This window comes from Taudactylus pleione, unplaced genomic scaffold, assembly GCF_031769625.1.
Source record: "Taudactylus pleione unplaced genomic scaffold, aTauple2 ptg000483l, whole genome shotgun sequence".
NCBI lineage: Eukaryota > Metazoa > Chordata > Amphibia > Anura > Myobatrachidae > Taudactylus > Taudactylus pleione.
Genome location: NW_028284885.1, coordinates 342,340 through 368,633, shown reverse-complemented (window position 1 = coordinate 368,633; position 26,294 = coordinate 342,340). Strand labels below are relative to the sequence as shown.

Here is a 26,294-nt window from a genome sequence, read left to right as displayed (position 1 = left end):
TGCATTGCAGCATAGGACTTATGGACTGAATAGATCATTGTTCTAATGAGACATTTGGGACATATTTTTGTTCCTGAAGAGGACATAATCACCTATATGGAGGGCCGCATGTTGAATGTCCCTCAGTGTGTTTGGTAAAGGTAACCTGAATCTTCCATGGTCTTAGCCCCTGTGGTTAAAAACAATTGATGATTAAACCGTCGATGCCCATCCCTAAAATAAAATGACCTGATTTATAGTTGATAAAATCTTTGCAATGTTCATTTCAGGCAGAGATTGAACCGAAATATAACTTACAAACTGCATAATGAACATAAAGATGCCCGCGGTAAACTACTCTATAGTGAAATTAATTCATAGCAGCATTGCCCTCTTCAGATTCTTTCAATGGGAACAATACGGAAATATTTTAAGGACCAGCAAAACACCAGGAACCATTGCTATAAAACAAACAAGCCCCAAAAAATTAAACATCAAAACGGAAGCAATTCATCCATCTGTACATAAAAGTAACGGGTAAGAAATCGCTTTTGTTCGAATGTTTTTATTTATTTTTTTTTACCTTAAAATAAAGAAAAAAAACTTTTAAACACTTCTGAAAGAAATGGAAGAACGGTTCTAACAAAGTAGGTGATACATCTTCCCCAAAAATGCTAATATGACCAAATCTGCTGTTCTGATTCTTATTGTTCCATACATTTATTTTTTTTTTAATCTAGCATGATGCACAATTTCAGAATCCAGCAAATGTACATGAATAGCAAGTGGTGCTTCTGCAGCTGGGGGCTCGTGGTGGGGGGGGGTGGCCTACCAGCTAGTTATAGGAAGCTTCTCTACATCCTCAGCTGCATACAAGGATACATTTTGCACACTTGTTGCCAAACAATTGGTGGGGTTAGCAATGTATTATAGTGCATATCACTACTGACCCCCTCTGGCCAGTGAAGGAACAAAGCAAAGTTCTTGTGTGTTCACCGTGGAAGTTCTCGGAAAGTAGTTAGGTTGCCGATAGCGGCCATTAGGTCAGTTTTCAAGGTTTATATATCTACAGGTAAAGTTGCTGTATGCGAGGCAGGGGTTGATCACCACAGAAGTCCACCTTTGTAATTGAAATTTAGCTTCAGGAGATATTTCAGATTGACCTGGGCGATGTCATAGACAATATATCTGAAGAGAGAGGCGTTAAGGTGAAAAACAAACAAGATTCTGACAGCAATACGAAACCCCATCAGCCTGTACTAGACAACTGAACCCGTTTATAACCAGTGTACAGGTCACTTCACACAGTGATGGCAGCTTTTCTGTGGACTGGACCACAATTCACATGACTGCAGCCTATTCATCCACTAGGAACCAAGGGGTTAATGCATGAAGGGGCATTAGGGGTAAAATCGGTAACTGCGCACGTTATGTAGTAATGCAGGGAAGTGATCAGAATGGCAGGGAACGCTATCCCTAGATAGAGCGCCGAAACGGGGAGGCAATGTATGAACGGTCAGTTCCGACAAACGCAGCTATCGATACCGCACCACAGCACTGTCCCTGGCGGTCAGACCTGACAGGCAGGGATTGCGCATACAATAAATAAAGTGTTTTTTCTTTTCCAAATAGCTGTGGGCGCCGCTGGGAGTTTTTGACTGGCGCATGCTCACTGCAAGCGCTGGTCATATAACGAAGGAAGGAGAGAGTGATTCGCCGGAGAGGTGAGTAACTCTCCTCCTTCAGCAAAAATATGAGATATGGTAAGAACTTACCCTTGTTATCTCTATTTCTACGAAGTCCATAGGGTTCCACAGGATACCTTGGGGTATAGGTGTGACGTCAGTCGCAGGGCACCAAAGAGTTAAGCTTTCAGCCTCCCAGGATGCACTAGGTCCCCCTCCTATACCCCGCCCCCGAGCCAAGGCACCTCAGTTAGTTACCAAGCCATAGGCCGGAGGAGGAGAAGGAAGTGAGAGAACAAAGATCTGGACACATACAAGAATCACATTCTCACCAGAGGGAGACGGAAAACCGGTGACCAGAGCAAAGCCCATCTGCAGCACAGGTGCGACAGGGCGGGAGTCCTGTGGAACCCTATGGACTTCGTAGAAATAGAGATAACAAGGGTAAGTTCTTACCATATCTCATATTTTCTACTTCAGGGTCCATAGGGTATCCACAGGATACCTTGGGGATGTCCCAAAGCAGTATCCTTTAAGGGTGGGGACGCTCCTGTGCAGAAAGGAGAATCCGCCGCCCGAAGGAAGCATCCTGAGAGGCGAAGGTGTCAAACCTGTAATACCTCACGAAGGTATGGACAGAAGACCACGTAGCAGCCTTGCAGATCTGAACTGCCGAGGCACCACGTCGAGCTGCCCACGAAGGACCCACAGACCTAGTGGAATGAGCCTTCAGAGAAGGAGGGACCGGTAGGCCTTCATGAAGATAAGCTTCAGAAAAAGCCATACGGATCCAGGCTGCCAAAGTTTGCTTTGAAGCAGGCCAACCCTTTTTACGGAAGCCATAGAGGACAAACAAAGCGTCCGACTTCCTAAACGAAGAAGTGCGGTCAACATAAGTCCTTAAGGCCCGCACAACATCCAAAGAGGCCTCACCCACGGAAAGACCCGGTGAGTTAAAGGCCGGAACAACTATTTCCTCGTTAACATGAAACTGGGAAACAACTTTGGGAAGAAACTCGGGCCGAGTGCGGAGCACTGCCCTGTTCCCATGAAAAACCAAGAAAGGGGGTCTACAAGAAAGAGCCCCTAACTCAGAAACACGTCTGGCCGAAGCAATGGCCAGAAGGAAAACAGTCTTAGCTGTTAGCCATTTAAGATCCACTGAGCCCAGTGGTTCAAACGGCGGTCCTTGGAGAGCCCTCAGGACCACAGCCAAATCCCAAGGCGCCACAGGTGGAACAAAGGGCGGCTGAATACGGAGAACACCTTGCATAAAGGTGCGCACATCCGGGATTGTAGCAATCCTACGGTGAAACCAGACAGATAGGGCCGAAACCTGTACCTTCAAAGAAGCAAGGCGAAGCCCATGATCTAGTCCCGCTTGCAGGAAGGCGAGAATCCGAGACAGACGAAACTCCAGCGGTGCATAACCTCTGGGTCGACACCACTGGAAGAACGTATGCCACACGCGATGGTATATCCTCGCGGAAGACGGTTTCCGAGCTCGTAACATGGTACGCACCACAGAGCTGGAAAACCCCCGGGACCTCAGCATGGCCGTCTCAACAGCCACGCCGTCAAAGACAGCCGAGTCAGGTCCGGGTGAAGGCATGGACCCTGAGACAGAAGGTCCGGTCGTAGCGGCAACCGCAGAGGACTGTCCACGGACAGACCCTGAAGGTCTGATAACCAGTGCCGTCTGGGCCACGCGGGAGCTATCAACAGGAGCGTCCCTCCTTCCTGTTTGAATTTCCGGATTACCCGTGGAAGAAGGGAGACCGGAGGGAACAGGTATGGGAACCGGAACGTCCACCGGACGGACAGAGCATCCACCAGAGACGCCCCTTCGTCTCTTGTGCGAGACCCGTACACCGGCAACTTGTTGTTGTGCCGGGACGCCATGAGGTCGATTTCTGGAAGACCCCACCTGTCCACCAGTAGTTGAAAAACGACCGGGTGCAGGGACCATTCCCCTGGATGAACGTCCTGGCGACTTAGAAAGTCCGCCTCCCAATTTAGCACTCCCGGGATGAAGACCGCTGATATGGCCGGAAGATTGCGCTCCGCCCAAACCAGGATCCGAGAGACCTCTACGAGAGCCACCCGACTGCGAGTTCCTCCTTGCCTGTTTATGTAGGCCACGGTGGTAGCGTTGTCCGACTGGACCTGCACCGGGTGACCCTGGAGAAACCGCTGTGCCTGCAGGAGAGCATTGAAGACCGCACGGAGTTCCAAGATATTTATTGGAAGCTCCGCTTCTGTCGGCGTCCACCTGCCCTGGAACAAGTGTGGACCCGAAACTGCTCCCCAGCCCCGAAGACTGGCGTCCGTTGTCAACAGGACCCAATTTGGAACCCAGAACGGACGTCCCTTGTTGAGGTGGGTCGTCTTTAACCACCACGCAAGGGACAGGCGAACCTCCGGGGTGAGCACAATCGTCTGGAACTTCAGAGACTGAGGCAGCCCGTTCCACTTGGACAGGATCAGGTGCTGCAGAGGTCTGGAGTGAAACTGGGCGTATTCCACCATGTCGAACACCGACACCATGGAGCCCAGTAACCTCATCGCCAAGTGTAAGGACACCCGGCGGCTGTGCAGACAACTGCGCACCCTTGACTGTAAAGCAGAGATCTTGTCCTCCGTCACGAAGATCCTTTGCTGTCCCGAGTCCAATAAGGCTCCAAGATGCAGAATCCTCCGAGACGGGATTAGAGTGGACTTCTGCCAGTTGATTAGCCAGCCGTGCCGTTGCAGCAGTGCAATGGTCAGGTGCAAGTGGTGTAACAGGAGCTCTGGAGATCCTGCCACCAATAACAGGTCGTCCAAGTACGGCAACATGCGGACTCCTTGCAGCCGCAGAGAAGCCGCCATGACCGCCATCACCTTGGTGAAAACACGTGGTGCTGTCGCCAGGCCAAAAGGTAACGCCCGAAACTGGAAGTGGTCGCTGCGGATTGCAAACCGAAGGAACTCTTGATGGCGCAAAAGAATAGGGACATGCAGGTAAGCGTCCTGTATGTCCAATGACACCATGTAGTCCCCAGGTTCCAGCGCCAGAATGATGGACCGTAGGGTCTCCATCCGAAACTTCGGGACCCGCAAAGACTTGTTGAGTGCTTTGAGGTTGAGAATCGGACGATATGACCCATTGGGTTTCTGTACCAAAAATAGATTTGAATAGAAACCCTGGCCCCTCTGGGAGAATGGAACAGGCACTATAACTCCAGCCTGGAGCATAGTGTGCAATACCTTCCGCAGCTCCGTAGCCTTGTTCCGGTCTGATGGTAGACCCGTGGTGAAGAATCGAGCCGGGGGTCTGTGCCGGAAGGAGAGGGCGTACCCGTGGGAAACCACCTCCAGAACCCAAGTGTCTGTCGTAGTGAACGACCAACACCGGGAGAACTGCAGCAGGCGGCCTCCCACCCTGGGATCCCCCAAAGGGAGGCCCGGACCGTCAGGCCGCAGGCTTGTCATCTAGGAAACGACTGTGGTTTGGGCCTGCCCTGGGCCCTAGATGACCGAAAGGACGATGGTCCAGAACCAGAAGGAGCTAACGGCCGACGGGAGACAAGGAGATTTGGCTGCCGCCAGCGTGGCCACAATATTATCCAGATCCGGACCGAAGAGAACTTCTCCGGTAAACGGCAACGCTTCCAGTCCTTTCTTGGAATCGGCGTCTGCCTTCCAGGATCGCAGCCACAAGGTGCGACGAGCAGCTACCGCTGCTGAAGAAATTCTAGACACCAGAGTACTAATGTCTAGAGCCGCCTCGTTGATGTAGGTGGCCGAATCACGGAGATTGCCAATCAACTCCGCCTGTTCGGCCGGACAGTCGGATTCAAAAGAAGCCTCTAATGAATCCGCCCAGCGCTCCATCGCTCTGGCAACCGAGCAAATGGCCATAGCCGGCCGTGCTGCCACCCCTGCAAGGGAATAAGCGGACTTCAGGCAGATTTCTACATTGCGGTCCGTAGCATCCTTAAGGGAGGACATGGATGGCATCGGCAATGTGGCACTACGGACAAGACGGGTCACGTGAGAATCCACCTGTGGAGGGGATTCCCACTTAGCAAAATAATTATCCGCGAACGGATAAGCCACCGCCAGGCGTCTCTGCGGCTGGTATCTTTTGCCAGGTTGTTTCCACGCCTCCTCTAAATGGTCCACCAACTGACCCGAAAGAGGAAAGACTGTGGCATCGCCCTTCACATCTTCGAAAAAGGCATACTTAGATTTAGCCGCTGGGGGAACTTCGTCCTCAATCACCAAGGCTGTGCGGACCGCCCGAATAAGTCCAGGAATATATACTTTGGACTTAGCATCAGCGTCCTTAGTATGGAGAGGTTCCTGATCGTAAGGATCCAGAATCTCCCCATCATCAGACGTCCCTTCGTCATCCTCATAAGGAGCGGACAGAGACGCCACCGGCCTTTTATGAGGCCGCATCACAGACTCCCCTTGCAACACATCCGACAAGTGCTGTACAGAACTCGTCAGGGAGTTAACCCACGCTGGCTCTTGAGAACCCGGGAGCGGGGAAATAGGGAGACTGTGGGGTACCACCAATTGTCGTGGGAACCCCTGCATGGGTGACGACACCACAGACTGCTGGGACAAACCCATCGGAGTAAACGCGGGCTGTGGAGCTAACTGGCCCACTAAAGCTGTTAACGCCTGAGCGAAACAAGCCCAGGGCGGCTCCTGTACCGGTGCTGTAACCGTAATAGGCCGCGCCATGGACAAACACTGCCGGCAAAGGCCCTCCGCGCTACCCTCCCCCTCCGCTAACGGTACTTTGCACGTGGTACACTGTAGCCGGAGGGGAAAATCACTTTCAGACATGATGGCACCACGTATGTGACCTCTCTCACCAATTAAGTATTAAATAGGCGAGAGACCACCCTGCAGCACCGCACTGCAAGGGCTTTAGCAGAAAGAACAGGGACAGTAATAAAGCTGACAGTTTTGAGAAGATAAAGTTACAGGCAGCAGCGCTAGCACAGTCACATACAATGCAGAGAAATAACAATCACTAACAGCGCTGATCACTCAACTACACAGACACAGGGCCTGGTAGGACACAGCGCTGCATACACAGACCTGAGCCACAGCGGAGGAGAGGTATGCGGGGGGACCCAGACCACGATGCTTCCTTCCAGGCTTCCAGCAGCGTTCACCATGCGTTGCAGAGAAGATGGCCGCCGAGGAGCAGAGAGAAGCTGGCCTGGGGGAGGAGCGCTGACACAGGACCAGTCAGCACAGTGCAGAGAGGGCTGTGTGCAGCGGGGGAGGCGCCGGCTGTGAGACAGGGCAGGCGCGCTCCCCTGGCATGCATTTAACCCCTGGGACGCAGCAGCGTTACCGCTCTGCTGCGGTCCGCTGTCCCAGGGGGTAGTGGAAAGCGCAGGTTCAGTACCTGGCTCCACGCTGCAGCCAGTCCCCAGGGAGCCCCCTGCCTGGGGACTTAGGACCATGTGACCAGCGGGGACCCACCGCGGGACCCCGCTGCTTACCTTTGTCCCCCTTGGATCCGGCCATGGTCCGCAACATCTGGGGTCACCGCTAGCTGTGACCCCAGATGCTCACCAGCATCCCCGGATCGGTACTGGCGTTCTGGTACCGGCGGGGGTGTAGGGAAGACAGCATGGACGTCAGGACTGACTGTCCATGCTGTACATCCAGATGTGCAGCCACAGCTGCACCGAAGAAAGCTTCAGGGGCTCTTCTAGCCCCCACTCCGACAGGTGCACCAAACTAAACTGAGGTGCCTTGGCCCGGGGGCGGGGTATAGGAGGGGGACCTAGTGCATCCTGGGAGGCTGAAAGCTTAACTCTTTGGTGCCCTGCGACTGACGTCACACCTATACCCCAAGGTATCCTGTGGATACCCTATGGACCCTGAAGTAGAAAGTTTTTTTTTAATACATGCGGGTGGTGTCTGGACCGGCTTCACATTAATGGGTGAAACAGGTCCAGAGGGGCTGCATTCTCATGAACAATTCTAAACCAAGCGTTATAAAGCCAACACAAACTCATCTGACAATAACAGCAGGGGAGAGCTTGGGAGCGGCTCAGAGGCACCTATGACTGGTGTAAAGGCGAAGGGATTTATTTAGGAAGTGGCGGCCACAACTGCCGACTGTGAAGAACTGCTAGTTCATAAATATGCCCCAAAGTCATCAACGTTGCCAATAGCAAGTATCTGCTTTGTAAGCACCAACTGTGTGTGCACGGTGCTGAAAGACGGCCTTTATATTCATTTCTGGTGCATGTAAAACTCTTTAAATAATATAAGCTTAGGGGCTGCCCCTGCTCTAAGGGTGACCCGACTCCGTCTGGGCACCAACTAAAACTGAGGTGCCTGTGGCTCGGTGGCGGGGTATAGAGGAGGATGGACCCAGTGCATCCTGGGAGCAGCAAAAGCTTTAACTGCGTGGTACCTGTGGATCCAGATCCAGCTATACCCCAAGGTCAACCCTGTGGACCCTGATGTAGAAACATAGTAAATACGTCTCCAAGTGCAATCGGTACGATATACTGCCGGACCTAAGCCCGGCGGATGAAATACCGAAGCGGGAAAGGCCGGCAGAAGATCCGACTAGCGTAAGTATTATCCCTAACCCTCCCTTAGGGGTGCCTATCCCTAACCTCCCCCCAGGGGATGCCTAAATCTAACCCCCACTCTCCACACCCTAAACCTAACCCTCCTCAAGATTTTAGACGCCTATCATTAGTCCCATGCAGGGCATTCACTGTCGGGAAGCAGGCTTCCTGACTACATCCCCTCCAAATATCTCTCCCTCTCCTGTATGGTCACTCTCTAAGAAGAACTAATATGGCTCTCATATCCTCCCATTCATCCAAACACCACCGCCCATGCATTATCTTCAACTCCTCCTTCCGCCTCCATCCCCTGCCCTCCGGCTTTGCCCTCTCTACTTGTGTGGGGGATAAAGGGATTTCTGTACTGTGCGTGCGTATAATGTCGGGTGTGGAATAATAGGCTGTATCCCTGCGTCAACTTTTTTTTGACTCGACCATTTACCTGTCAACCTAATCACTGTCTACCTTCTGGCATCTCTCTAGTTACTGTCCATCTACCATCCGCATACCGTATGAGACGCACTGTGCATGTGCCAAGTTTCATTACGGTCGGTGGCCCACCCAACTCATCTCTTCATTCAGCCCTCCTAACTCCTATGTCTCTCCTTCAATCTTTATGCCCACTTAGTGCCACCCAGGGCCCTTATCTCTTGTTTTACTTTCAAACTATCTGAATGCTTCTCCTGCTCCTGGGCACCCGGCTGCTACTTATCACAGAGGCTCACGGTCCTGTCAGACGCTGGATCTGCAGTTCTATGTTCTGTTCACATTTTCTTGTTGATTGATTATTGCATAATTGTGCAATGTGTAATTAGGCATTATCTATCATTGTCTGTACTGTTATGTTCTCTGCTGCGGACCATTTGTAGCAACTTATTATTAAAACCCAATGCCAAGTCTAATAATGCCATTAGCAGTGACTTGGGAGGATTTACCAGTGGAAACTTGCAAAAGCAACCAGAGCTGGACGCACTTTTCATAATAAATTCATAGAGCATGAGGACAAGAACCCATAATTGGGGACCGTACGGAGTGGGGGACGCAAAAGGAAAAGGATACTCGTTATACAGTAGACTGGTGTCATTAATGTTGGTGGAAGAGCCTTTCCCCATGGGAACATCCACCCCGTCAAGTTGTACAGTTGCAGAAGGGTCAGGCGCTGTTCTGCCCAAACCTGCATAAGGAAAAGACAGACAGCACATTAGCAGAACACAGGACTTCCCACTGTCATCCAGATGTATGTTCAGTAGCAGAAATGTAGCTTCCTCTGGAAATATAGGGGTCTATGTTCTAAAGCGGCCCCTCCACTAGGTGATTAAACCTAGCGATTGAGCGATAACGACCGTGGTTATTGCTCAATCGCTTGGTAATCTCCCCCAAATTGGGCAGTAAAATGTTAAAAACGACCAGCGATGCGCGCGCCCGCTGGTCGTTTGTAACATCTATCATCGCCAGAACACGACGGTCAACCCGACGACCGCAGTCAGGTTGCCATGTTCGGGGATAATAGATCTGCATACACTGAACGTCTGAACGTTCAGTGTATGCACTTGACCCGTAGGGAGACGACGGCACGAGTACGATGTCGTAATCGTGACGTCCCCCCCGCATCTAGTAGTGGATGGGCAGCTTAAGCCTTGGAGAGAGATAAAGTGGACGGAGATTAAGTACCAACAGATCAGTTTCTAAATGTAATTTTTCAAACATAGCCCGCAACAGCAGTTAGGAGCTGACTGGTTGGTACTTTATGTCCATCCAAGGCTCAGTACATAGACCCCATAGAGAGCATGAAAGTGTCGCTATGTAAGCAATGTCCCTTGCATTACTTGCAGCTGCATTTAATGCTTGGCGCACTCACACGCTATGGTCTCCTGCTCAGTGGCATCACTAGGAAGGGGTGACACTAAAATAGCAGAGCGGCCAGCGGTGTTGTCATCCACACTGTGCCGGGAGAGGATGGGGGGCAGCTCTCAACGTTAAGAGTCACCCCCTCCCCCAAAAACATAACATACCAGGGGGCGTGGCATTGCAGAAACATGCAAGCAGTCCGAACTGGTGACCCCAACCTTAGTGATGTCACTGCTCCTGTTACCATACAGAACATTGATCGCTATAGTAAACACTATGAGCACACACTAACAATAGTCCCAATGCTTAGTGATGTCACTGCTCCTGTTACCATACAGAACATTGATCGCTACAGTAAACACTATGAGCACACACTAACAATAGTCCCAATGCTTAGTGATGTCACTGCTCCCGTTACCATACAGGACATTGATCTCTACAGTAACACTGTCAGCACACACTAACAATAGCCCCAATGCTTAGTGATGTCACTGCTCCTGTTACCATACAGGACATTGATCTCTATAGTAACACTGTCAGCACACACTAACAATAGCCCCAATGCTTAGTGATGTCACTGCTCCTGTTACCATACAGGACATTGATCTCTATAGTAAACACTATGTCAGCACACACTAACAATAGTCCCAATGCTTAGTGATGTCACTGCTCCTGTTACCATACAGGACATTGATCTCTATAGTAAACACTGTCAGTACACACTAACAATAGTCCCAATGCTTAGTGAAACATGACAGCCGATTTAGGGCATATTAGGTGTCTGGAAACGGTGTCAGCATGTACGGATACAAAGAAACGTCCGCACGCGTGTAGGCATGTTATAGGAACACTGTACAGATGATCACACACGGCTGCACTTACCTTTTACGCTGTGTTTACCCTTTGGTAGTTTTGTTATGTGTGCAGCAGCCTTTAACTCGTGCCTGGAAGATAATTACAGTAAATGCATTAAGTTTAGAACACACCGTCATATATACACACACACACACACACACACACACACACCTGACATCCCCTCTCTCGCACATGACATAGTTACAGAGCTACAGTTACATAGTTACAGAGCTTGTGCTTGTAAAGCTACCTGCAATTTTTCCCTGAACTTTAGGCTAGATTCCAGGAAGGAAATCTCCCCCGGGATCTAGGCTTACTTACATGTTTCCAAGAGCGACTTCTCCCAGTAGGATCAGGCCTGTGGGTTGTCCCGGCATTGGGTGACAGTAGTTTGCACTTTTAGATACCATGTCAGCAAAATAGATACCTTTACCGAACATGTAACCAGTCTGTGACAAAGGAGCAGAGGCAATGTTAGATCACAGCAGCACCGAGGGCGCAGATGAGGGGGTCACAGTTGTGAACATTATAAAAAACAAACAAAAAACAGATTAATGAACTAATCCTTTATAGTAAGATTCATATACGCAAGGATAAAATAATGTTTTTATTTGATCTATTAAAAATAAAAAGCCATTTGCAAGGACCCCCTTCAGATAACGGCCACCACCCACAGCTCATGACCCTATAGAAGAGATGAACAGCGTGTACTTACAACGGGGGCCTCAGGCGGAGCAATCCGGAGACCCTGAGACAAGATCCCAGCGAAGTTTGTGGTGCGGGACCCGTGCCAGAGCAGCTGCCGGTTGTTCAGCTGTTTGAACGGCTTATATCGCTGACGTTCTCCTTCTCGCTCGATCTTAAAGATCTTTTTTTTTTTACATAATAAAACAAAAAATACAATGAGCATTTTCCAGGCATATAAACCAATAAAAGATGCGTTTGATAAAATGTACCCGGCGCTCTCAGATTTGTGATCTTCTCTATTTCTCGTACACGTTAGAAAGCAAATTTCTGGTCACTGTAGGCGCCTGTTATTCCCACCAAAAAACAAGAGATATGGTAAGAACTTACCTTTGTTATCTCGGTTTCTACGAAGTCCATAGGGTCCACAGGGTTGACCTTGGGGTATAGGTTGGGAACCAAATCCGGACACCACGCAGTTAAAGCTTTTAGCTCCCAGGATGCACTTGGGTCCACTCTCCCTATAACCCCACCCCCAGCCAGAGGCACCTCAGTTTGTAAGTAACCAAAGGCCGGAGGAGGAGAGAAAAAGAGAGAAAACTGGAACACTCGATAACCATACTCACAGAAATGGGAGATGGAAAACCGGTGACCAGCCACACAGCCCATTTGAAGCCAGGTGCGTCAGGGCGGGCGCCCTGTGGACCCTATGGACTTCGTAGAAACAGAGATAACAAAGGTAAGTTCTTACCATATCTCTTGTTTTCTACTTCAGGGTCCATAGGCAGACAAGAAAGCGCCCCCAAATCTGAAACCCTCCTGGCAGAAGCAATTGCCAAGAGGAAAACAGTTTTAAAAGTTAGCCACTTGAGCTCCACTGACTCCAAGGGCTCAAAAGGAGGACCCTGTAAGGCCCTAAGAACCACCGCCAAATCCCACGGGGCCACAGGTGGCACAAAGGGAGGCTGGATTCTCAAAACACCCTGGAAAAAGGTGTGTACGTCCGGCATAGCAGCGATCCTGCGCTGGAACCACACCGACAGACCAGACACGTGTACCTTCAGTGAAGAAAGACGTAATCCTAAGTCCAAACCGGACCGGACTGATCAGTGTGCCTCCGTCCTGTTTGAACTTGCGCAGGACCCGAGGCAGCAGAGATATCGGAGGGAACAAGTAAGCCAGTTGAAACAGCCATTTCACCGACAGCGCGTCTATCAGACTTGCGCCTGCGTCCCTTGTCCGTGACCCGTACACAGGCAGCTTGTGATTGTAACGGGACGCCATCAGGTCCAGTTCTGGCAGCCCCCACTTGTCCACGAGTAGTTGGAATACCTCTGGATGAAGCGACCATTCCCCGGGATGCACATCGTAACGGCTGAGGAAGTCTGCCTCCCAATTGAGGACTCCTGGGATGAAAACTGCCGAGAGAGCTGGAAGATAGCGCTCCGCCCAAGCCAGGACGCGGGACACCTCCGACATCGCAGCTCGACTGCGAGTCCCTCCCTGGTGATTGATGTACGCCACCGTGGTGGCGTTGTCTGACTGCACCTGAACGGCCCTTCCGTGAAGAGCGGTGCCGGACGACTGCAGGGCTCTGTATACTGCCCGCAGTTCCAGGATGTTGATGGGAAGAATCGCTTCCTCCGCCGACCAACGACCCTGAAGTGACAAGGAGCCTGTCACCGCCCCCCAACCCGGAGACTGGCATCTGTCGTGAGCAGAACCCATTCCGGGATCCAAAAGGGGCGCCCTTCCAGGAGATGCGCTGTCTGCAGCCACCAGGCTAGGGACAGACGCACCTCCGAGGACAACACCAGCATCTGAGAGCGGATCCTGTGTGGCAATCCGTTCCATTCTGAAAGAATCAGCCCCTGCAGGGGCCTGGAATGGAACTGGGCAAACTCCACCATGTCGAATGCCGACACCATGGACCCCAAAACTCTCATCGCTGAGTGCACCGACACTCTGCCACTGCTCAGACAACTGTGAATCCGCAGCTGTAAGGAGGAGACCTTCTCTGGAGTCAGAAAAATCCGTTGCTGACGAGAGTCCAGCAGGGCCCCCAAATGAACCATCCGTTGTGATGGGATGAGGGAGGATTTCTTCCAGTTGATCAACCAGCCGTGCGCCTGTAGACAAGCGACCGTCAGGTGGAGATGCTGGATCAGTACCTCCGGGGAGCTTGCCAGCAAGAGGAGGTCGTCTAGATACGGTAGCAACCGTATCCCCTGGCTCCGAAGGTGAGCCGCCATGACCGCCATCACCTTGGTAAATACCCTTGGTGCCGTGGAGAGACCAAAGGGTAGAGCCCTGAATTGGTAGTGGTTGTGGAGAATAGCAAACCGCAGAAACCGTTGGTGCGATGTTGCTATAGGCACATGGAGGTAGGCGTCCTGGATATCCAGGGAGACCATATAATCCCCCGGTTCCATCGCCAGTATGATGGAACGCAAAGTTTCCATCCTGAATTTGGGAACCCTGAGAAACCTGTTCAGGGACTTCAAATTGAGGATGGGGCGATGAGAGCCATTGGGTTTCTGCACCAGAAACAGCGTAGAGTAATACCCCATCCCACGTTGAGACTGTGGTACGGGTATAATGACCCCCGCCGTCAGCAAGGCCTCTATGGCTTCCTGAACCTGCAAGGCCTTGGTTTTGTCCTGAGAAGGACTTGTGCAAAAAAACTGGCAAGGCGGCCTGTGCCGAAAAGACAGGGCGTACCCCTGGGAGACCACTTCTCGCACCCAGGCATCCGTGGTGGTATTGTGCCAGCACTGGGCGAATTGAAGAAGTCGGCCTCCCACTCTGGGGTCCCCCAGAGGGAGGCCCGTCCCATCACGCAGAAGGCTTATCTTCTGGCTTGGAAGAAGGGCGCCTAGCACTCCAGGCTTGCTTCTTTGGCTTTGAGGCGGTCTTGGGTGCGGACTGCCTCGGGAAGGACTGACCCTTTGCCTTGCCCTGAACCCGAAAGGAACGAAACGCCGAGCTCCGGACCTTAGCAGGTGTAGTAGCTGAAGGGAGGAAGGCTGACTTGGATTTTGCCTGGGTATCTACTATTTTGTCCAGGTCCGGACCAAATAGTAATTCCCCATTAAAAGGTAAGGCCTCCAAGCCTTTCTTTGAATCCGCGTCTGCTCTCCAAGACCGCAACCACAAGGATCTACGAGCAGACACTGCTGCCGACGAAACCCTAGAGGTCAACAGGCTAGCATCCAAAGATGCTTCTCCAATGTAGGAGGCGGCATCTCTCATCTGTCCTAACAACGCCCTCTGGACGTCCGGAGCTTCATCCGTAAACGTGTCCTCCAAGGCGTTGGCCCACCCCTCAATGGCCTTGGCCACCCAGGAGATGGCCATGGACGGCCGGGCTACAGCCCCTGAGAGAGAATAAATAGACTTTAGACAAGTCTCCACCTTCCTGTCCGTAGGATCCTTCAGCGAGGATATAGACGGCAATGGCAAAGTAGCACTCCTGATGAGGCGTGTTACATGGGAATCGACTGCAGGCGGAGTTTCCCATTTCTTACAATGCGCTTCCGGGAATGGATAATTGGACGCCAAGCGTTTCTGTGGCAGGAAACGCTTACTGGGCGTCTGCCAGGCCACCGCCATGTGATCAGTCAACTGATCAGACAAGGGGAACGCTGTAGAAGTAACCTTAGCCTTTTTAAAACTAGGATACCTTGACTTGGGAGCGGGTGCCTCATCCTCAATCAGAAGAATAGCCCGCACCGCCTTAACCAGAGCCCGCACATTGATTTAGACTTAGTGTCTACCTCCTGGACTGAGGCATCTGAGGCTGAGTCATCCTGTACCTCACCATCATCCGAGAACCCCTCAGAATCCGAAAGATGCGCAGCCTGTGCCATGACTGAGCGTTTAGACGCCCTGGAGGGCACGTCACTGCGCAACATCGACTGAAAAGCCGAAGATGCTGCCGCCAAATCTTGGACAGTGTGGGAAAGCGCATCCACCCAGGGTGGAGGAGCTGTCACAGGAGCCTGAAACGGCACCACAGCCGGCTGTGCCACAGGGGTGGACTGAATATACATTGGCAACCCCGCATAGGGACCAACAGGCTGAGACCCCGGGGGAGTCTGCAATAATTGTGGGACACCCGGGGAATGGGGGATGGCAGGCTGGGGCAACGCCCTAGTAGGGGCGGCAGTCAGGACCGACAGACGGTCCGCGATGGACACCAGCACCTGGGAAAACATCGCCCATGGTGGCTCCTGCGAAATGGGAGGTTTAGACGTACCAGGGACCGCCTGGCCGTCCTGTGACAAATCCTCCCTATCCACTCCTGCAGAACAGCGCCTGCAGGAAAACAATACCGGAGCCCCGGAGTGCTCAATCTCCTCCTCAGACATGACTTAGGAAGAAAACGTGCGCACTCACCAGTGTGCTGAACAACAGCCCACAATATGGCACCGTGTAGCACACAACTGTATGTGACGGACCTCACAAATACGTGATCTATATAGGTGAGGTCAGTAGAAACACCCTTCCCCCGCACACCTGTAGGGCTTGTAGGAGAAGGAAAGGGATAGGTACAGGCTGACAGTAAGTAGAAAAAAGACACAGACAGGCAGCACTAGCAAAAGTCACATACCATGCAGGAAGATATACTCACTGCACCTTTCCACTACAATCAACCTCCCAGATTCAGTGTCTGGGAGGGCTATAGCGCTGTGTACACTGTCCTCATCGGGGGAGAGGTACACAGGGGGACCGGTCCGCGTGCTCCCTGAGAGTATCCACGCTGCCACAGAGAAAATGGCCGCTGGAGACCTCAGAGGAGGAGTGGCCGTGTATCTGCAGCTCAGCGACGCCAGACTCCGAGCTGAAAGGCGCGCTGAGCTGAGGGGAGGAGCCGCTGACAGGGAAGGCTTCCTCCCCTGGCTAGCATATTAACCCCCGGGTTGCCGGCATCCCGCTTGCCGCGATATTAACCCTGGTGGTCTAGTGGTCTGGCGGGGTATGCCTCCGCTGGAGGGGGGGCCCGCCGCCACCGCTAGCGCCCCCGGTCTGTCCCCTAGACCGGGGGCATGGGACTGCATTTAAAAGGAACCCGCGCACCGCCGCTAATCAGCGGTGCGCGGCTTACCTGATCTCCCCGGCGTCTTCCGGCAGCAGTCCCGGGGGAAGCCAGAGTCCGGCTAGTACAGACTCTGGCTTCCCCCGCCGCGATCCCCAGTTCAGTGCTGGCGTCGCGGCGCCAGCAGGGAGAAGGAGCGGCAGCGTGGGCGTCTGTACAGACAGCCCAGCGCTGCCGCTCTGGAGAACAAAACTAGTGTAAAAATAAATTTAACCTAGTTAAATAAAAAGCTTTAGGGGGCTGCTCCTGCAGCCCCCCCCGCAGGGTGACCCGACTCCGGCCGGGCACCATCTAAAACTGAGGTGCCTGTGGCTCGGGGGCGGGGTATAGGGGAGGTTGGACCCAAGTGCATCCTGGGAGCAGCTAAAAGCTTTAACTCCGTGGTGCCCGAGGATCCAGCTATACCCCAAGGTCACCCTGTGGACCCCTATGGACCCTGAAGTAGAAATACATATATACATAAACATGTCATATAATATACTGCACTATTACACTGCATTCAACTTACCCAGATTCAGTGTCTGGGAAGGCTACAGCGCTGTGTACACTGACCTGATGGTGAGGTACGCAGGGGGACTGGACTCACTGCCATCTCCGGAGCTCTGCTGCTGCACCACAAGAAAATGGCCGTTGGAGACCTCAGAAGAAGCGTGGCCCGCGTAGGAAGCAGCTCAGCAACGCCAGACTATACATACTGAAAGGCGCGCTGAGCTGAGGGGAGGAGCTGCTGTAACAGGGAAAGCTTCCTCCCCTGGCCGGCTATTAACCTCCCGGGACGCCGGCTCCCAGCGCCGATCAGCAAGTCCCTGGTGGTCTAGTGGACACACGGGGTATGGGGGGGTCCGCCGCCACTGCCGACGCCTCCGGTCTGTCCCTGGAGACCGGAGGCACAGGACTGCATATTAAATGCGCGGATCACCGCAAGCGGTGATCCGCGACCTTACCTGCTCCCCGTAGATCCGGCAGCAGTCCTGGGCGCCCGCAGAGTCCGGCTAGTACAGACTCTGTGGTCCCGCTGAGATCCCCAGATCTGTACTGGCGTCTCAGCGCCGGCGGGGTGATGGAGCGGCAGCTTAGACGTCCTATGGACAGTCCGACGCTGCCACTCTGAAAGTCCAAAGTAAAAATAAAAAAATCTGTACTTAGAAAAAAATATATAGCTTAGGGGCTGTTAACCAGCTCCCCACTGCACTAAACGGTGACCCGACTCCGGCCGGGCACCAACTTAAACTGAGGTGCCTCTGGCTGGGGGTGGGGTTATAGGGAGAGTGGACCCAAGTGCATCCTAGGAGCTAAAAGCTTTAACTGCGTGGTGCCCAGATTTGGTTCCCAACCTATACCCCAAGGTCAACCCTGTGGACCCCCTAAGGACCCTGAAGTAGAAAGTCCCTTTGAAGGAGACACTTATTATATAATGTAACACTGTATAGCTGTAAAGTAGTCGCCATATCACCATTATTTATTGTGTAACAGTGGCGTGGCCTATCATTTAATTTTACATAATAGTCACCCTATTAAAAACTACCATTATTTTGTAAATGGTGGTAATTTGTAACCATAAAGCCATCATTAACAGCACGGCGAAAGTACCACAATTCTACTCTAACCCACAGCAAGTAGGGCGCGGTAATGCAGTTGGGTAATTCAGCCGTTCTCCACTATAGCAGGCTCGGGCCGTACGTGGACCAGCATTAGGTCATCAATCATGATCAGAATCTGACTGTGACCCTTCATTTGTGACTGGTTAACTGCCCAGAGCTGTAACTAGGCCTCATGTGTCCATGTTACGTGTTCACATGACCGATGCACAATGCGACTTTGTAAATGTACCACTGTACTGTACAGAGAACCTGTGGAACTGCTTTTATTGAACAAATTAAACCAAAATATCTGATATCATGTATGTAGCATATTTAGACAGGGGAAGAACTCACACGTTAGTTTCTAAGTGCCCTGGCTGCCATGGGAGGGAATTAGCCCTCTGTACGTCAGTGTTCCCAGATGACGGAATGAGAGTATACATATGCTCCCTTGTTATGACCTACAGACTTTACAGAGTTCGCTATTAGTCACTTAACTGGCGCAGACGCATGTGAAGCAAATGCAGCCAGACGGGCTTCCTCTGACATGGTCGCCTTCCAAAGCGACTGTGCCGCCCTCCTTCCTCCCCTGACCATTTAAATAGAAAGGAGTTCTTACAGTGATGTAAGAGTCTCTGACAAGCGACATCACTGGCGATATGTGGTGCCCAATAATGCCAGGCGAATGGCATTTCTGGAGCACAACTTAAAATCCAGTGCAAATGGAGGAACTGAAATGCAGAGATCAGCAGGGGGTCTAGGGAACGGGGGGCAATGCCACTGGGGGAGGATCTATTACCGGAATCAGTATGATTTACCTAACCCTCCCCCCAAGTGCCTAAACCTAACCCCCCCTTCCCTGCAGCCTAACCCTAAGTCTACCGGAGGGCTGTCTAACCCTAACCTCCCTCCAGGGGTGTCTAACCCTAACCCCCCCTCCCCTTAGCCTAACCCTAACCTCCTGGGGGGTTCCTAACCCTAGGTTTCCCCCGGGGAGCCCCTAACCTAACCCTCTCCCCCGTGGCTGTCCGCGCCCGGCTTACCTTCGATCAGTAAGCTGGGTGTCGGGCTCCCGGCGTAGGTCTAATGACAGGCGTCGGGATTTCGACGTCTGTCATTTGTACCTTGCCGATATTAGACAGTTGGGAAGCCTTACGGTCGGGATTTCGTCCGTCGGCTTCCCGACTGCTTCCCCTATTACCACTGCAGGGCTATAGCCACTTAAAAAAAAAAAAAAAGTCAACATTTTTGGATGTCGTTTTTGAAAAAGCCTGAACTCCATACACACACGCACTCACATCAATGACCTCCAGGTCATATGCGTTATGGGTCTCGGCGTGCGTGTTCTTGACGTACTGACGGATTATCTTGGCTTCTTCCGAATCCTTGTCAACCACCTGTATGGACAGAACGAGCATCACAACCACAAATTACCATCACATGCAGTTTCAGCCGCTCATCTTAATATTGTATATATAAATATTGCAGAATCTTACAAGTTACCTTAATATCGGTCTTGATCTTTTCATACTTGACGTCAATGGGGTCCTTTTCCGTGTCGTCTGTGCCACCCCTCAGAAGACTGTAGGCGACCTCAATATCCAGCAGGTTATCCAGCATCTGCACCTTGGCCTGCAAAGCATAAAAAAATGACACATTAACAGAACTGCTGCATCACAGCCAGCGCGACCAGAGGCCTCCAGATCTCTATACACACCTGGATGTACTCCTCTTTATCCAGGAGAGGCGGCTTCTTCATTCCAAAGTCATGAGGTATCAACGTGTAGAAGCGATTGGACAGATCCAGCAGCCGAGCTTCACCAGCACTTTCGGATACAGCCTTGAACAGAGCAGCGCCCTCTAGTGTTAAAATGGGAGCTGGCCCATTTACAGCAAGTAGAGCGATCAGCACACAGGACTGACCGATTTATATGTCCCGGCCCACCCACGACTTACTTGCTGTACTTCATTTAGAATAGAGTAGGCGCTCTGGATCTGCCGTTTGCTAAGCTTTCCCAATGGCATCTTCTGGAGATCAATCTGGAAACCAGGGAGTACAATCAGTGAGCGTAACAGGTAATAAATCACATCCAGCGCACATACAATTTAATTCGCTTTTGCACTGAATGCAGCAACACCAGCACCCCTATCGCTTCTTCTATAAACCAAACGTTACCTTACATCTACTTGTACGATTCACAGATATAGTGGTCAAAAATATGACAACACTAGGCGCTATAGGTGTGGAAGCCCTTTGTGTTGGCTACACAAGAACATTCAGTTGCGCTGATCAGTCATTATTCTTTTGTCTGTTGTGCGGTGTAGTTTCGGTGTCAATGCATTATGGGTTGCGGTGGGTAACCGCTCGTGTTGAATTACTGTAACATGGGACACCTGTCAGATTTACAATGACAGCAGATTGTTGATAAGCGTTTAACTGGGGCATCTGTTAGTAAAATAAACGCCACTTTAGTTGGCGTTTCCAGAGCAGTCGGCAAAGTTATGATGACAAGGGAAGACATTAGCAGCTGGAGAGGAACAGCGACCGCAAAGCACAACTAAGTGAGCGGGAACGCCGAACGCTGAAAGGGATTGTATGTAAAAGTCATAGAACTACTGCAGCAAATAGAACTCGATATTCATTTGACGACCCAAAAAACAGTCCGACGAGAGCTTCACAAATCCAACATAGGCGTTAGAGCTGCAATAGGCAAAACTTGCTCTACGGACAGAGACACTAAAAGGCGGAAATAAAATGGTGTCAGGGTTATAGAGATTAAACATCTGATTTTTGGATTCTCATCATATGGTTGAATGAGTTATTCTTCATGCTATTCCCTATATCAGGCCGGGTTTACGTATCACGATCGCCCTTATAATCCCGAATGCCTGATTCCAACTGCGATTACTCTCAATGGCCGAATTACTGCCAGTGACTATGAGGAAATACTAGGCAACCAGGATTTGTGCCTTTCGCAACGGTTTCCATTATTTGCCCACCCCCTGTAGACGTGCAAGTTTCAAAACCTTATCCAGACTGAAGATACGTTCAGATAAAAAGGTGGGAACAGGGTGGAAGACTTTTTCCTGTGCTCTGCAAGCTTCCTGTAATTAAGCCTAAGGAAGAAGCCGCCAGCAATTTGAAAATAATGGCCTGCAGTCGGATAAATAGTACGACAAATAACCGGATTTAAATTTTACGTCCAGTGACCTATTACAGTACCTCAAACTCCACCATGGCTTTCTTCATGCTTTCCACATCAAAGATCAGCTTGATAAGCTCCTGCACCGGCTTTGGAAGTTTGGATTTGGTCCCAGCGCCCACAGACAACTTTTTCACCACATCCTCCTCCTGAAAATAGATCACAGTGTGGGAAACAACCAGCGGAATAATGATGATCATCAATAGCTAGTGATCAGGTGTACACACACCTAGCTAAACATAGTGTAATGCACCATAACCCAAGAGACACATCAACAGCTGCTGCAAATACGTTTTTTAGGAGATGCTGCTTCTGATAACACTGTTACTACCCTGCACTACAATCACAGAGAGAAATATCCCACACAGGAGTTAACCTATGACATAGATGACAATTGTGAAATATTAGCCTTTAATTATATGTAGTGCCGTACAGGGAACGGGACAATAAAACATACAAATAATACAATACATCTACACAAACTAAACAGTGGGGGATTAATGAAATGACGAGATTTCTACACAACTGCGCAGTCAAGCATGTACGCGAGCAGTCAGTGGAGTGGTGCCGATAGTTCAGTTTGCAATCCTCCAACGTGCAGTTTCATCAGAGGAAATCTTGATACTTAAGCAGTAGCCATTTTAAAATCAGACTCCAGTCTCTATTCCCTGTATTTAGTGTCTCTGCAAAAACTGCGTAAGTAGTTACTGATACTAAACATCGCTGACTGACTCTTACCAGGAGAACTGTGCACTTATTCAATGTCAGCAGGACTATTTAGGTGGATTTTCTGGGACACTGTTTCCTATTACTGTAGGAGGGACCCTAGATGCTGTGTATGTCTCCCACAAGAGGTGTTGCTCTCTGTTAGAGGACTACGCTACAGTTTAGTCAGTGCTGGAATATTGGAATTAATTATATTTTTTATCTGATTGAAGGACTGTATTGTTTTATTGCTTTCTAGTTATCGGATTTATATCAGTGCTCCGTGATTGTTATATGTGAATTATAAATTGTTTAAATGTATACATCAATAGCTATAGTGTTATGACAATTTACATCAGATAATATATTCATGTGACCGATTATACTGCGGCTTTGGTAATACAGTGCGCCTGCGATGGACTCCTGTGATGTAGCCCTGTCTGTGGCTTGTAGGTGACATATTGCAGGATGGACAATCACCGAGTGAAATCACTGGGAACTAGCGAGATCACTAAGGCACAAAAAAGGGGTGCCACGGCCAGCCCGTCAGCTGGCACAAACTGAGCCCCCTAGGAAGGATGTACAGTCACAGGATCCTATAGCAATAGTCCTGCTGACTGCACGGGGGCAGCTGGTAACCCAGCACTCCAGTAATTGGCCGGTCTGTCTCATGTTTGTAGAGCGCAAACCCCCTCCACATATCGTGCACTCTATCTTCCCCCTGTAATTAAAATGCCACATGCTACAAAGACCACATGCACCTGTCATTCAGCCCTTCCTGCTCAGGAAACACTGGTGACCATGACAGGAGGACAGGGGATACTGCAGGGGTGCGTAGCAGCATTAAACCTGTGTCCTCCCTAGGCAGTTATGTTTCCATCTGACTCAAGGCTAAGGCCAAACACAGGACGGAGCTGGTTTATAGGCAGGTAATCATCTGCCCCTTCCTAGGGGTGTAATATAACTCTGCCATTGTTCTCATACGGCTGAGGGATAAATTCCTCAATGTCTGTGATATTTCTGCTGAATTATTAGTAAATATTTGGTGCAGGCCATGAATTGCGACAGCAGAGTTTATATTCCTAGTGACAATATAAGGACCTAAGTGTAATGATTATAAATGTTATGATCTACACTCTAGTCTGTAATCTCTTCAACAGCATTAAATTCAATAAGAAAAGTTGGCTGGAAGCAGGATTGGATTTACCCTATAGGAAATGTCTGATCTCAGGTTTATGAGAACATAATAAAATACACTCTAACAGCTTCTCCCTGAGTAAGAGGTAAGGGAATGTGACCGACGCATGTCTGCCAGCACCCAGCAGACAGACACACAGCCCCCATCTCTAGGTGAGCATTTCCTTACAGCTTTAACCAGAGGTCGGTGTAAGACTCACGTCTACAGACAGTACATTATGTTGCTAGGAACTCGTACCCAAATGTGCATCATTTATCCTCAGTGGGTAGAACTTATTGTGCTTCACTAATAATACATTATAGTCGTTGCCCACATACCTGTCCATAGTCTATCTCTAGTGGGTAGAACTTGTTGGGGTACTTGGTGAAGTTGGTGGAGTGCCAGACATTGCCAGTCTTCTCCTGGTACAGGTTCAGGAAATGGTCAATTGCTTCTTCTTTCGAGGACATTTCTTCCAGCTTGTTGCTGCCTATAACCGTCCCGACCCGACCCCAGGACCGGAACACCCAGTACCTGCAAATACCACAGGATTAGAGGCATTCAGGAGACGAGTCTACAATATATCACTCCTGTATAATTATTTCCAGTATATGCTTAGAGCATGTCAGAGACCCCCCCCCCCCAGACTCCCGTACCCCTTATTCCTAAACAAAGCAGATTACTATTCCCATTATCCCCTCCTCCCCAAATACTACCTTTTCTCTATCCCTCCACCCACATCCATTCATGCCTCTTACAGTCACTCCTCCTTTTCCCACTGCAACTTCCTATTAGCCCCCATCCAGTTGCCCATGCCCGCAGCCAGTCTCTGACTCTTTGCCCACAGCCAGTCTCCTCCACGCACAACCAGTCTCACCCACCCTGCCCCCACGCACATCCAGTGGCTGCCACGGACATCCTCTTCTACCAACAATCCCACCCAGCTTTGGTACCACAAGCTCATATCCAGAATGACTCCCTTTATGTGACCATGAGCAATCCCTCGCTACTCCTCATCCCAGTCCTGTGTAGAAGATAGCAGACCTGGCGTCTCTGTCATGTTCTATCAGTTGCAGTTTGTAGTAAGAATTTGTTCCTCGCTTTATATCCACCAGGCCCAGGGTAGCGCTGAAGATCTTCCCGCTCTTCTCCAACACGTGACATGAATTTTCAAGTCCTAAAACAATACGATATATTATAAAACACAAACAGTTCAGCTGTCAGGAAGCAGTCATAGAATTAAAGTGCAGCTTCTGCCTACATAATAGGTTATACCAGAAATGACCAGCAACACATCCAATCCATTCATTCATTAGGGAGGAGCGAGGCATGAAGTGCCTCAGTAATGTCACTTTTTCCCTGTGATATGGCAGCTCTAATTAGAGGACTGGTGTCTCCACTTTGTTTATGTCTCAGGTGCACTGTAACCACACGTTACACCAAGGGCAACCCGTGGCACGTCAGAGGCTGTGGGACTACACATCCCAGTATGCCCTGTCACAGTATTGATATTTTGGACATATTAAACTGTGGCAGGGCATGCTGGAATGTGTAGTACCCAAGCAGCTGGAAGGCCACAGTTGCCTAGCCCTGAGATAAACGTTGAACTCTGCATCACGTTGACATTTCCATTTAGCTCATCGATGCTCCCCCGACCGTCCTGGCACACAAGTCAGAAGAGGCCGCATCTCTCGTCTTTTTTTTATCAAACTGCGCAAGAGTTGTCAGCGTTGTTAGCAGTGCTGGAGGGCTGTGGACAGTGTTATCGTATCGATGCGCCCGGAATTGCGACCGCATTATGTCCCACCCAGAATCAGACCCTAAGCCTCATATTATGAACCTCTTCACTTTGCTCATTTTCCTAAAATAAACAATTAAGCAGAATGATCACAAATGCACTAACAGGAAAGGAGCAGTCGCTGTGGCTCCCCAGGAAGATAACACTTTCGTGTAATGAATAATCACCGACTTAATGACCTTACACAAATTTACACCCCGCGGCTCCTGTGGCCCCCGGTGTTTTCTCACCATTGTTAAAAGGTCCCAGAGAGCATAGAAGGGTGACAGAGGAAAATCGTACACACATGGACGAAAAAAGCAGCTAGCGTATCTAGGGGTAAACAGTCATGGCTACCGTTGTCCTATCATAATGTGATCTGTAGGATGTAATAAACAATAACTAAATACAAGTGACTGCACCCAAAGGTGGTATCAAAATTATGCTGGACTCTGAAAGGAGAACAAAACACAGAGGGATAAATAGAGTTTGATCCAACATTCCTCATTGGTGGGAGCTCATGGCCGGAGCAATTTTCAGAACCTTGTAATGTACCGGACTGACACTCAGACAATAACAATTATGAGCAGTAAAAATGCAACATCATAAAGAAATTTTTTTTTTTGGTCAGGTCCCATGATTGCCTTTATGCAATACCAAGTGTTACCAGAAAGCACAAGGGCTGAGACTGTGGCGCCTGCAGAAGTGCAAACCCCTATCACTGTCTGATGAGAGGGACGGATTGTGGGTGATCCTGGCTGAAGAGCATTTACATGGCTGCTGCAGCCATTCCCCCTCTATAACAAGGCCCCTGAGATCAGGCTACCGCTGCTGTGTTTAAACGATGCCCTACTCCTATGGGTACAGAGTTCTGATTGGTGGAGGGGTGCAGAGAGGAGGAGACTGCACACAAGTGTGGCCTAGTTTTACAACAGTGCCTAATCCTGCACCAAACACATCCTACAGCCCAAGGTTAGCAGCGACCTCCGAAAGTGGATGTATGAGAAGAAACTGCTACCATGCATATTGCTTCTATTCTCACATACCTCTATCTGACTGCACAGATCTCAGATATGGATAATGCGGCTTTCCTGCAGCCAC

At 50.3% G+C, this 26,294-nt stretch overlaps 1 protein-coding gene across 1 annotated transcript in view; it reads right to left on the bottom strand.

The window, feature by feature from the left end:
* Window positions 1-538: 538 nt before the first annotated feature.
* Window positions 539-26,294, bottom strand: part of PARP1 (poly(ADP-ribose) polymerase 1) — an 81,620-nt gene continuing 55,864 nt past the window's right edge. Inside the window, exons 12-23 of the mRNA XM_088449363.1 lie at window positions 24,461-24,593; window positions 23,755-23,950; window positions 21,555-21,683; window positions 20,288-20,371; window positions 20,049-20,171; window positions 19,835-19,963; window positions 19,630-19,728; window positions 11,685-11,837; window positions 11,291-11,418; window positions 10,997-11,058; window positions 9,326-9,440; window positions 539-1,167 (exon numbers count right to left, since the gene is read on the bottom strand). Of these exons, the coding sequence (XP_088305489.1) occupies window positions 1,083-1,167; window positions 9,326-9,440; window positions 10,997-11,058; window positions 11,291-11,418; window positions 11,685-11,837; window positions 19,630-19,728; window positions 19,835-19,963; window positions 20,049-20,171; window positions 20,288-20,371; window positions 21,555-21,683; window positions 23,755-23,950; window positions 24,461-24,593 (1,436 nt within the window). The 3' untranslated portion in view covers window positions 539-1,082. The remainder of the gene's footprint in view (window positions 1,168-9,325; window positions 9,441-10,996; window positions 11,059-11,290; window positions 11,419-11,684; window positions 11,838-19,629; window positions 19,729-19,834; window positions 19,964-20,048; window positions 20,172-20,287; window positions 20,372-21,554; window positions 21,684-23,754; window positions 23,951-24,460; window positions 24,594-26,294) is intronic.